We start from the raw sequence: 13,330 nt of genomic DNA on the forward strand, positions 1-13,330 counted from the left end.
GTAATAATCTAAGAACAGATGAGTTAAGGGACTCTGGCTTATTTGTCAATTCTGGCTTATTTTGGGCCATGTATTTCTAGGGTTGGGATTCAGTTTCTAGAAACTCTTAATGCTGGTCCTGGTCTGTGTCCAAAACATAGCACAGAGGAGGGAGTGGTGAATAATCTTGTCAGTTTACTCACTTCTCTTCAGTGTTGCTCCATAAGAAGTCTGGGAAAACTTTGTGGGATGGGAGGGGATCCACTGGCTGGCCTCAAGAACACTAACATTATTGCATATAAATGCCAAGTTAAATACAACACAATTCTGACTGTAAGCAAACTGACATTTTGATTTTAAAATCTTGAAAAATGGTATATATGTACTAAGTTAATGTAACATGGAATAGTTAAAACCTTGAGGCCATTAATTCATTTTATTAAGAAATCCTATCAACAAAAACAGTTCATCTACTTAGTTCACACCTTCCTGTACATTTTTTAAGGATTTCTTTCAAGTATAGCACCAGGGTATTTAATATTAATCACTGTGACTCTCAGTCTTACAATTTTTGTCCACTATCACCACTGGGCCATGACTTTTCACCTTCAGGAGTCACACGCTTGTGCCGTTGGCTACACGGGGTCATTGGGAGGTATGGCAGCACGCACTGGGGAAGGTTGTGCTGGTAGAAGCCAGTCAACAGGTCACTTCTGCAGCCCTAGGTCACACGAGCACATTCCTGAACTGCTGGTGTCTTGGCCAGTCTCTTCCCTCGGCCTGTCTTCTGGCTTCCCTCAGGGTGGGAAACAGAGACAGCAGCTGTTTCCAGCTGCACATTTTCCTTTCATCTGTCATGGGCTCTTAAGCTGCAGCTGCCTGGCATCTGCTCTCTTTGGCTCTTATGGAAGGAGGGCTTGTTTGAGAAGCAAATTCCTGAGCTTTGGACCATACCATGTAATGTTAAAGAAGCCATGAAACCTATATAAGATTTTGTCATGGGAAGCAACTTCACAATTCAGTAGGTCAGTATCAATTTTAGATGCATTCAACAATCTTTTCACGTTTTTAATAATACTCTTAGCCTAACCAAAACACATGCCCTTTTAGCAAAAATTCTCCCTAAATTGGCTGTCTCACTATTGGTTTGTTTCTCCTGGCAAATATGACACATATCTGTGGTTACTCTACAGTTTTTATTGCCCTGGTTTCATAAAAACACATCAAAGGTTACTAATGTTTCTCCAGATGCTCCGGTTTAGCCTTGGGAGAAAGACAACACGCATTTTCTACAAAGGCTACTAGGAAGAGGCTTCTGTTTGTGTAGTGAGTATCAAAGGATATAATTCCTCTTTGCTACAGACTGAGAGGAATTGCATTGGGTTAGGCCTCACATAGTACTGCCTTCATTTTGCACCCAGATACCAACTTTATATTATCATGTATCAACTTAGTTATGCCAGATGCCACTGTCGTAACAGCTGGTTAAGCCAGAGGTGTGGATAAAATTTAACCTCCTGGTTTATAGCTGCAGGCAGAAAATTATTTTGAAGGGAGAAATATTTATTCCTAACTGCTACATGGATTACATAAAAACAAGAGAAAGGCCATAATTACTTTCTCTCTGGTTTGGCACTTTGTAAGGAAACTTTCAGTCTTTAAATATTTGGAAACAAGAATGGGAAAATGTTTTGTTGAAAGAAGACTCTGGTGCTAATGTGATGAAGAATCCAAAGAGAAAGGTGAATGAGAGAGGGGTGATGTCTGACTTCTTGCTTTTGCTGCATTGGTCTCCAACATGAAAGTCATAGGGTAGAAGATAACCAAAGGTGTGCAAGAGAGAAAATAAGGATGTGAGATACAGAGAGTTTTCACAACACTACACGCTGATGAGAGAAGAGGGCAATGTGCATGAGAAGTACCTGTCTCTCCCCAGAGACTGTCAAAGCTGTTGATCTGTGCCCGCTCCACTTCCTCTTCATCTTTTTCTGGAAGATCAAGTAGGTAGGAGACAATCTGGAACAAGAAGTTGTGCCAGCGTAAACTTCAGGTGGAAGACTGCTATGGACACTCGTCTGTGAGGTCTGGAAGATACTTGGGTGATCTAAGTATCACTAAATTGCTTACACACATAAGGTGTCAGAACTATTGGGTTGTCAGAAAAGTCATAACCTATTTTTCATGTTTCTCTATGCATCACTTCTCTGATGACCCAACACTTGCCCTAGCAAAGAAACTCAAAGCTGCCACGTGAGCACGGGTCCTATCAGGTACAGTTTATATGTTTCTTTTGAACACCGTCCACTTATACAGTATGTGATTTTTAAAAATTACATATCTGTCATATTTAAATTAAGAAACAAGGGGACCAGCAGTTGGTGTAATGGCTATATCGCTGGATTCCCATGTAGTTGACCATGGTTTGAGTCCCGGACCCAGTGGCTTAAACTCACGCCAGGCACATGTGCATGCATGCCCAAGATCCTGAGAGAATGGAGGAGAAGGGACTGCGGCGTGGCCATCCCTCCTGAGGGGGAAGGGTGATTTCTCGCTTTCTGTCTGTTTCTCGCTGGTGAGTACATGCACCCTATAACAAAATCTCTCTGAAAAAGAAAGAAAGAAAAAAGAGAGAAAGAAAGAAGCAATAAAGAACAATAAAGATTGTTCTGGGACTAGTAAAGGGAGAATGACTGCTAACAACGAAGAAAAGAGGTGGCTCTGTTTCTAGGAATTTCTAGGAATTTAACTATAAAGGCAGTAAAAAACCTTCCATAGAAAATTTAAAAATTTCAATTTCAATTTTATGTTTTATTTTTAAATTTTTTTTATAAGGTGTGTATACTCACCAGAGACAGATAGACAGAGTAAGGGAAAATGAGGAATTGCTCCTTTCTACCCTGGCCAGCGGGGATAACCACACCACAATCCCTTCTCCTCCAGTCTCCTCTCAGAATTTTGGGCGTGTAAACATGTCAGGCATGATTTTTTAAGCTGTAGATTTTGGGAACAGCTGTCAGCCCTGTGGGAGGGGAGTCCCGCACCTTAACCACTACAACACCTGCTGGCCGAACCATTTTACTTTTAAAAAAAGTTATTTATTTCTATGAGATAGAGACAGACAGATAGACATAAAAGCAAATAGAGGCATGGACCCCTTATTCTAGCCAACCAGGATCACAGGCCATTCATGTGTCTGGTGTGTACAGGGAGACCCTGGGACACAAACCCACGTGGCTTCAGCCTTATGGAGCACTGTATGGCTGCTGCACCACTGTGTCTGGCCTCCATTTTACTCTCCAAGATATCAGGCCAGTCTACGGGGTAGCTGTTTGGCTGGATCATCCCATCTAGTGGTTTAGAGTTGGCTTGTACTGGACCGTAACAGCTGATTTTTAAATATTTCAAAATTGGGGACCAGCAGGTGGTGTAGTAGTTAAGGTGCTGGCATTCCCACATGGCCGACCATGGTTCAAGTCCAGGACCTGGTGGCTTGTTTTCTCACTTTCCCTCCCTCCTTCCCTCCCTCTCTCTTTTTCTCTGTATCTCTCTCTGGACAAATTAAAATGGAAGAATGAATACATAAAATTAAATAATTTTTAAGAAATATTTAGAAATTTTGCAACAAAGTCAATTGTCAATTAAAATTAAATAACAATTAAGTTATATTAATAATAAAGTTAAAAAAATACTCACATCTCATAACTTCTTACTTAACTACATCTTCCTACTATTTATGCTACTGAGTTTACTTATGTTTGTTGTATTTGTATGGTGAAAATATTGCAAAATGATGTGCTACCGTGCATTTCTTTCCACCTTCGTGTTCAGTGATGTCACACTGTTAGCTTGAAATCAGCTACGGTGGGAGTATTTACACCTTGGAAATTGGCAAACATTCCAAATCAGGGTTTGATTTAGTGCTAAAGCTGAAAAAGTTTTCGGTTTAATGAATATCATTTCTATGAGGACCAGGAGTTTAACACTAGATCACATATCGGATTTAATAGCAATAAAATTACTGTGAAAAAGTCAGCAAACTGAGATGTAACTCTGTAAATTATGGTGAAGTTGCAACCATGGGCTAGCTACACACACACATCTGGTAAAAATAAACAAAATCATTCCATTATTGTGGGCCAGCTGGTGGTGTCGTGGTTAAGGCACTGGATCCCACATGACCAATGCTAGACCTGGCAGCTTTAAAAATATGCTCAGGCAGGGCCAGCAAGTGGTGTGGTGGTTAAGGCGCTGGACTTCATACAGCTGACTGTGGTTCAAGTTGGCAGCTTGCTCTCTCATTTTCTCTCCTTCTCTCCCTTTCTCTTTCTCTCTCTCTGGTGAGTGCACACATCCTATAGCAAAATTTAAAAAATAATAATAAATAACATTAAAATAAATAATTCTTTAAAAAAATAAACAAACCCACTCTGGGGATGTGTGTGTGTGCCCAAAATTCCAAAAGGAGAATGAAGGAGAGAGGATGGAGCATGACCAACCCACATGTGGGGGTTTTCTCACAGCCTCCCTTCTCTCTCTCTCCCCAGTGAGTACATGCACCCTCTAGCAAATTAAAAAGACTATTGCTTATTTCATTATTACTTATGCATTTTGCACAATACATTTTTTTTTCCTTTATGGGAAAGAGAGAGGGAAAGGAAGAAGATAAGGGAGGGAGATGTGAAGGAAAAGGGAAAGAAATGGATATTTATTTATTTTTTAATGAGAGAGAGAGAGAGACAGTGAGTGAGTATGTGCACATGTGCATGAGTATGGGAGGATGAGGGGGAGAGGTAATTTTTTTTTTTTTTTGAGAGATTTTTGCTATAGAGTGTGTGTCCTTGCCGGAGAAACAGAGTGAGAAAATCCCTCCCCCACCCCCCCAACCCCTTTGCCTGGGAGGGATGGCCATGCTGCAATCCCTTCTCTGTTCTCCTCTCAGGATCTTGGGCATGCATGCACAAATGCCTGGCATGAGTTTTAAGCCACCAGGTCTGGGACTTAAACTGCAGTGAACTATGTCAGAGTCCAGTGATGTAGCGATTATATCATCTGTTGATCCCGCAGAATGAAGTATTTCTGACAGGGTCTCCCTGAACAGTTCTCTGCCCTGGCCTTCCAGTTAACTGGCCTGGCCAGGTTGGTCCAGGATCCCAGCCTGGGCTTCCCATGCAGTTTCCAGCTTCCCAAGCAGTGGTACTACCTATGTGCCACCACAACTGGACCCAATATATTTTTTATATCAGTAAAATTCATAATTAACTGAAGTATGCAGGCATACACACAGATGCACATATATATATACATACACACACAAATCCCTGCTCCACCCCTCTGCCATTCTCAGGGCCAGTTGTTAAACACTTATTAGCACATTACCATTTCCATGTATTTTCCATTATTATTATCATTAATAAGTAAATTAGCAAAAAATACCATTTGTATAGTGTATAACAATTTACAAAGCACCCTTCATTACAATCATAGCAAAAAATAATTTTTTTTTTTTCAAAAAATTCATTAGCTTTTCTATACTGATGGGAAACCAAATTTCTAGATTAGGTAAATTGCCCAAAGTCTAGAGGTAAGAAGAAGCAAAGCTGGGATTCAAACCTGGTCCTTTTCCCATTCCACATTGTCTAAACATGTGAACTCAGATCAATAATTAAACCCTCTGAGCCTTAAAGTCATTCTCTATTAAACGGGGGGAAATATGGAGAGGTGTTGGATTAGATCATTTCTAAGGCCTTTTCCAACCCCCATGTTCTATGTCTGTAATTTTAGGGACCTTACCATTTGAGTACTGGAGTGCTTCATAGAGTTTAATCTCCTCATTCCTCAAAGCAGAGACCAAAAAACTCATATTAATTTGGCTCACAATTTTATAAGAATTCAACCCTTCATTTCAGGTTCCTAGGTCCTTCAATACATGGTTTGGGAAAAAATCCTATCACCTCCTTCTTACCTCTGTGTAGCCCATGCTGGCTGCGGCAATGAGGGCTTGTTGGATGGCATGGCTCTTCTTAAACACCCCTTGCTGTTGGCCAGCCATTGTCCAGTCACACTGAATCAAAAACTTGACAACCTCCAGATGACCTCGGAGTGCAGCATGAACCAGAGCACACTGCCCATTCTTATCCAAGTGATCCACCTGAGAGGAGAGTACGGAAAAATGAGTGTGAGCAAAAATTTGGGCTAGTCACATTCATCTGCTAGACTACTAAATCTCATCCTTGCCCATCCCTTGAATCAACCTCTCAGTAAATTTGGAAGCTATTCTCCACTCAGGTTAGGTCGTTACTAAGCTAGACTCTGCTAGATTCCCTCTGGGAAGAACTATTTTCCCTAGAAAAGGTCAAGCTTTTGTTTTCACATTAAAAGAAAAACAAAACTCCCAGCTTGAGCTTTCTTTCTCTGAGGTATATTTTCCCTTGTCCTCAAAAAGTCCTTTTGAGACCAGTATTTGAGAGGCTTGTAGTGCTTTTGGCATTAACAAAACAAAACAAAAACCAAAATTTGAAATCATAAAAGGGAGGAAAAATATTTTGTAGGTCCAATATTTTGGTCTTCCAAAAAAGCAAAATATATAACATAATGAATCATTCACTTGACCACCAAGTTTTGGCAAAAATCATTTCTCTCTTCCAATGGGATGGCAGAACCTGGCCAAAATGGCTAGAGGCACTTGGAGCTTATTGCTAGACTAAGCTGCAATAGCAATCCTTGCAATTTCTGTGTCTGTTACAAGTTTAAGCTGAAAAAAGAGACTGATTAAGATCAAGCTACTAGAAGGTCCTTAGATACAACTTTAAATAGATGAGTAGCCTCTCTAGTAGGTAGGTGGTTATCGCTCAGTGGTAGTCAGAGCACTTTAAAAATAAGTTCTACTTTTGACTCTCCAACTAAGTGTAGTTCCAACCAGGCATCCATGTGACAAATGTTTACTGAATGTCTATGTGCAAGATAACATTTAGGATAGAAAGGTGATTAATAATAATACACTGTCAACTGATGGCATGGTGGTTAAGATGGCTAGATCCTCACGTGGCCACCTGTGCAGTTTCAGTCCTGGACCTGGCAGCTTGTAAACACAGCTGGCATGCACACATGCCCCAAATCCCAAGGAGAATGGAGGAGAAGGGACTGGGGTGTGACTATCCTGTTGGGCATGCTTTCTCACTCTCTCTCTCTCTCTCTCATTCTGTTTGTCTATCTTTGGGAAGCAAATATACCCTCTAACAAATGAAAAAAAAAAAGAATATATAGATTCTGCTCTCAAGGACTTTCAAACAAGGTAGGGCAGATGCAACCTGTTCCACAAAGAAATATATAATTAATGTCATAAGGAAAGTAAAAGCACAATAAAATTTCAGAGTATGGGAAAATTAGTTCCTGGTTAGTCTTAGGCATGAACTCAGTGGGAAATGTCTATCTCAGCTGGCTGAGATAGGAAATGGTTAGATTATTCTAGGTTTTGGAAGGGTAATATATATTAAGGGGAATTTTAACCAAAGTTGAGAGGGTCTTTTGAGATCAGAGCATGGGTATTTTTGAGTACCAGGCTAAAAGGTCTGACTGATTAACTGATTTTAATTAGCTAATTTTAGATTTTTGCTATAAGGTGTACGTACTCACCAGAGACAAAAAGAGAGAAAAAGTGAGAAATCAGTCCTTAGGGAGATGGCCATGCCACAATCCCTTTTCCTCTACTTTCCTTTCAGAATTTTGGGCAGGCATGCAAATGCACCCAGTGTGTTTTTCCAGCCACCAGGTCCAGGACTTGAACTACAGAAATGGATACAGGAGATCCACTGCCTTAACTACCATGTCACCTGCTGGCCCCCAAGTGGTATAAATTAAAAAAAAAAAAAAGAATTATTCCTTGAGAGAGTGAAGTAGACACTCCAAAAGGGTCCTGTCACATTGTGATCCTCTCCTCAACTGCACAACCACACCTATGGGAAAGCCCAGCATTCGAGTTTACCTCCTGGGCCTTGCACATGGCTCCAGCATCAGGCGGCAGTGCCCTACTGCCCGCACTGCCACAGCAAGCCATGTGGCCTGAATCCTAGTCAGTAGGTAGTGGATAGTCACTGGGAGCTTTCAGGCTCAGAACTGTATTTTCAAAAACTGGAGTGATGAATAAAAGAAAACATGGCTCTAGGAGAGACAGTTGCTTTAGGGCTGGGGCATAACAGTAAAAGAATCTGGAACATCTTGTGGTGCCAGAAAGTAGGAAGTGCTCAAAAAATAATAGGAAAAAGTTGAAAAGGACACAGGAACAAACTTTTTAATTTTAATTTTATTTCTTCTTTTCTTTTCTTTTTTTTTTTTAATTTGACAGAGGGAGACACAGAGAGGGAGAGAGAAAGAGGGGAAGTGAGAAAGCAAGCCACCAGGTCCAGGACTTGAACCATGGTCAGCCATGTGGGAGTGTCCAGCACCTTAACCACCATGCCACCTGCTGGTCCCCAGGAACAAACTTGAAGGAGACAAATGGTCAGATCTGGGCCAATCTGAGCAACTAACTGAATAATAATAGTAATGGATCACTGGCCATTAAATTAAAAACAATCCATGACTCCATGTACAAATAAATAACTGAATAAATAAATAAATACATGGGGGAAAAGAGACAGCTCTTCCTTATAGAATTCTAATGAATAAATGTTAAAAGAATGATGGAAATAGAAAATCATCATTAGGCAGGCAAATGCCACAGCAATAACTGTTTCAGCAAGAATCACTGATAGATCCTAAAATGAGTGGATGTAAGAAGGATGAAAAAACAGGTATCTGTTTAGTCTCAAAGCATCTCCCCAAAAGCTATTTCTTAATTATGAAGGGGAAAACAGTAATTTCAGACCTGAGAAACCTGGATGACACTAGATTAATCACGGGATCAAAGTCAATACCAACTGTAATAAGGCATATGAACATCATATACCTCAAACGCTGCATTTTTAATAAGGGCACAGCATTACTTATGTGGTATCCTTGCCAAAATATATAAATGCAATCTAATCAAGAGAAACCATCAGAGAAGCTAAAATTGAAAAACACAAAATAACTGGATAGTATTCCTTAATAATGTCAAGATCATGAAAGACTGAAGAACTCACATACTGGAAAAGATATGACAACTAACTGTAATTTGAGATCTTGAATTGGCTCCTGTAATGAAAAAAGATTATTGGTAGGGCTGGCAGGTGGCATGGTGGTTAAGGACACTGGACTCCCACATGGCCGACCACAGTTCAAGTCCTGGACCTGGAGGCTTGCTCTCTCACTTTCCCTCTCTCTCTTTCTCTCTCGCTCTGTCCCTCTCTGGTCAAATTAAAAAAAAAAAAAAAAAGAAAAGAAAAAAAGAAAAAAAAAGATTACTGGTGAGACAACTAGACTAATCTGAATAAGGTGTGTAGAGTAGTTAATAGTATTACATATATCAATATTAATTTCCTGGTTTTGAAAATTGTTACTTAAGCTATCGACATTAGGAGAAGCTGGATGAAGCATATATGGAAACTCTTTGCCTATTCTTCCAATGTTTTAGAAAGTCTAAAATAATTTCAAAATAAAAAATTAAGGGACCAGAGGACCGGCAGTTAGCATAATGGCTGTGTTGCTGAACTCCCATGTAGTCGACCGTGGTTCGAGTCCTGGACCCGGTGACTTAAACTCGCGCCAGTCGCATGTGCATGCGTGCCCAAGATCCCAAGAGGAGAATGGAGGAAAAGGGATTGTAGCGTGGCCATCCCCCCTTGGGGGTGATTTCTCGCTTTTTATCTCTCTGTCTCTCTCTGTCTTTCTGGCAAGCACAAGCGCCCTACAGCAAAAACTTCTCCCCCTCCCCCCCCAAAAAAATTAAGGGACCAGCAGAAGGCATAATGGTGACATTGTTGGACTCCCACGTATATGACCGTGGTTTGAATCGTGAACACAGCAGTTTAAAACTTACTCTGGGCACATGCGTATGTGTGCCCAAAATTCTGTGAGGATAATGGAAGTAAGGGGACTGTGACATGGCCATCCCCCTGGGGGATAATTTCTCCCCTTCTGTCTCTCTGTCTATCTGGTGTGCACACTTGCCCTATAGCAACAACCTCTCTTAAAAAAAAAAAAAGTTAAGTTGTGCAGTAAGATTAGAATCTGAGGGGTCAGCAGGTTGTGTGGTGGTTAAGGCACTGGACTCCCACATGGCCGAATGTGGTTCAAGTCCTGGACCTGGCGGCTTGCCTTTTCACCTTCTCCCCCTCTCTCTCGCTTTGTCTCTCTCTGGTAAAATTAGAATAAACAAACAAATTAATTAATTAAAATAAAATGATTCTTAAGAAAAGGGATAAGAATCTTAAAAGGAGATACCAAGATACCAAGAATAATTCAGGAGAATGGTGGCAGTTGGGACAGTGATAAAGGAATAAATAGCTGCCCAAGCTCTTTGGAGGATAAAAATTGGAAAAAGTTGGCTACTCAGCAAGCCAATGTGATACAGTGGTAATGAAATGCTCTGAGATGCTGAAGCCACATCGGAAGGTCCTAGGTTCGCACCCCAAGGTCTGTCTGTACATTGTGGGTGTGTGTACATGCCCATCATCCTGGCTAGTTGAGGCTAGGGATAGATTGTGGCAAGACGACACCACACTGGAAGTGCACTGTCTCTCTGTTGTCTGTCTCTTTCCTATAAAAAATAAACTAAAAAAGTAAATTAATAAAAATACTTGGCCATTAAGTGGATTTGGAAGGTTAGAGGAAAGGAATATATTAAAAATTCCTTAGTTTTAAGAAAAATGAAGGCTCATTAGCAGATTTTAGAAAGTCAGGAAGAGGAGGTAGTTTCAGGGTAAAGATGACGAGTGACTATTATCATAGAAGGCCACATGTGAGATACTGGTAAGGCATCAGGGCATAAGCATAAGCACGAAACTAAAGCTCAAGAAACTTTTTAGAAATTATCAATTTAGTTAAGGGTCATCCAAATGTAGGCAGGAGAACTAGACCCCAGTCGTGTCTGACTCCAAAGTCTATGACTCTAATGCTGAAGACATGTGAGAGTGTGAGGATGGAGGGAAGGACCACAGGATGAAATCTCAGGGGACAATTACATTATGAGAAGAGAGAAGACAACTAGCAAAAGTGGAGAACCAGTACAATATTAAAAGTCCAGTACTACTAACACTATAGAGAGGTTTAGAGGGGTGACAAAGGCTGCTTTTTTTTTTGGGTAATTGGCAATTATTAGTGACTGTTTAGAGGTAGTACAATTGAATGCTAGGAGGCTGTGCTACTTTCTTTCTTTTAGGATAATATTAGGTAATCAGGAAAGTCATAGCATATTTTTCTATGCAAACAATGCATCATGATTTTCCTGACAACCCAATATTTAATAGACACCATATGAGATTAAAAGATAATTTCTTCCTTTTAACTGGAAGTAATAATAGTAATACTATTACTACTACTTTTAATTTGTTACAGGGCATGTACATTTGATGGAGAGAGACAGAGAAATGAGAAAGCATCCCCCGGGGGATAACCACACTGCAATCCCTTCTTTTCATTTTCCTCTTGGGATTTTGGGCATGCATGCACATGAGCCTGGCATATTCTCCAACCCACAGGTCTAGGACTCGAACTGCACAGCTGGCTATTTGGGATCCAGTCATTTTAACCATCAGGCCACCAGCTGGACTGATTGTGTTACTTTTATAGACTAAAAAAAGCAAGATTGAGGGAGGTCTGAAGACTCATCTAAGCCCTCATATAAGGCACTCAGGATTTGACCCAGTTGTGCTTGAGTCCAAAGCTCACAATTTTGATGACTTGCCTCCTTTCTTACTTATGAGCAACATACTGGGATCAAGAGTAGAGGTAGAAACAATTTCTTTTGGAAGGCAGGTAAACATTTCCTTCTCTGAGGCAGAAGTAAAGGTGAGTGTGAGTGTACGGAAGTAAGGACTGATAGACTTCTGAGGGGCACACACTAAGATGAACTCCATATTAGTAATGTAGGAGGGCAAAAGAATATGTGCTAGGGTATTGAAGAGAGTACAGATTGCTTCTCTGTTTGCTCTCAGGAAAACAATACAGATGAGTAAAATGATGGGTTGGCAGTGTAAGGGCTGGGCAGCAGCAGAGACCTAGCTGAGATGAGAATATGAAATTATAGTAATAGTAATAAGGCACAGGTATGATTTTGGTTCTAGAGGTGCTCATTCAAAGGCTCTTAGAATTCACTGAGCGTCTCAGTTCCCAGTGGGATCTCAGAAGTTCCATATTCTGCCCTGGTAAGAGCACTGGATACCTCAGAATGAGAGTCTACACACTGCTGCATCTGACTGGAAAACCACCAAAGGCTTTGGTTTGTTTTTGGGGCTGAGGCAAAATTACTAGGAGGCTACAATTTCCCCTAGAGGCTTACATTTGTAAGGCCAGCATTTTTCTTTTAACCAGTATTCTGAAATTGAGTCTTTTATTCCAGTGGCTCTCATAAAGCAGACACATTTTAGAAATGCTTTCAGAGAATTGAAATATACTGACAGAAACACTTCAAGGTGCCTTTGGTCAGTATGAGCATAAATAGGGAGAATCTCTTCTCTATCTCTAGGGGAGCGATCCTCAAGGACAGGATAAAGCGTTCTGGTCTTATCCTCATCTCCATGACTAGCTTTTCTTGTCTACACCTGAAGGGTGCCATTCAATTCAGAACTTCCACTACAGTCTCCTCGCTCCCCACTTCTTCTTGCTCTCTGTTAGGGGTTTCTGTTGAGATCAGTGGAGAATTTCTGGGTTGTTAGGTAGGGACTTTTTGTGGTTGCTCATAAGTACAGTTTCCTAAGTGCTTCTCGAAGGTTTTAGAACTGTGTCCAGTTGCAGTGTGGACTGGCAGTGCTGAGGGGGCAAACACTGGGATATATGCAGAGCCACGTTCCTTCTGATCTGCCACCGGCAGGGTCTGATGCACTCTAGCCAGACTCCAGAGGTAAGAAGGTCTGTATGTGGAGAAACCAAGAAAGAGGCCAGGAGGCAAAAGTCCCAGAGCGGGCAGCCATTACCTTGGCCCGCTTCTTGCACAGCAGCATCACGATGCTCAGGTAGCCTGCTGCTGCAGCATACCCCAGCGGGGTCAGGCCACTCTCAGAAGAGGCGTCCACGTTGGCCCCAAACTCCAATAGTAGAGCTACCATCTCCGTGTAACCGAGATGAGACTGGACACACAGAATTGGAGCGTTATTTAGAACCTCTGTCCGGTAATTAATATTGGCACCTCCCAAGATCAGCAGTCGGCTGACCTAGAAATAAACAGATAAACAGAAATACTAATCAGATAAACATCAGTTGTAGCTTTTAGTTATCT

The 13,330-nt window shown here is 41.1% G+C and overlaps 1 protein-coding gene across 1 annotated transcript in view; it reads right to left on the bottom strand.

Annotated features, from left to right (window-relative positions):
* Positions 1 to 13,330, bottom strand: part of TANC2 (tetratricopeptide repeat, ankyrin repeat and coiled-coil containing 2) — a 351,092-nt gene that overhangs the window by 24,486 nt on the left and 313,276 nt on the right. The window contains exons 16-18 of the mRNA XM_027771180.1: positions 13,029 to 13,265; positions 5,942 to 6,127; positions 1,902 to 1,995 (exon numbers count right to left, since the gene is read on the bottom strand). Coding sequence (XP_027626981.1) covers positions 1,902 to 1,995; positions 5,942 to 6,127; positions 13,029 to 13,265 — 517 coding nt within the window. The remainder of the gene's footprint in view (positions 1 to 1,901; positions 1,996 to 5,941; positions 6,128 to 13,028; positions 13,266 to 13,330) is intronic.

Source organism: Tupaia chinensis, unplaced genomic scaffold (genome assembly GCF_000334495.1).
Source record: "Tupaia chinensis unplaced genomic scaffold, TupChi_1.0 Scaffold000187_1, whole genome shotgun sequence".
Lineage (NCBI taxonomy): Eukaryota > Metazoa > Chordata > Mammalia > Scandentia > Tupaiidae > Tupaia > Tupaia belangeri.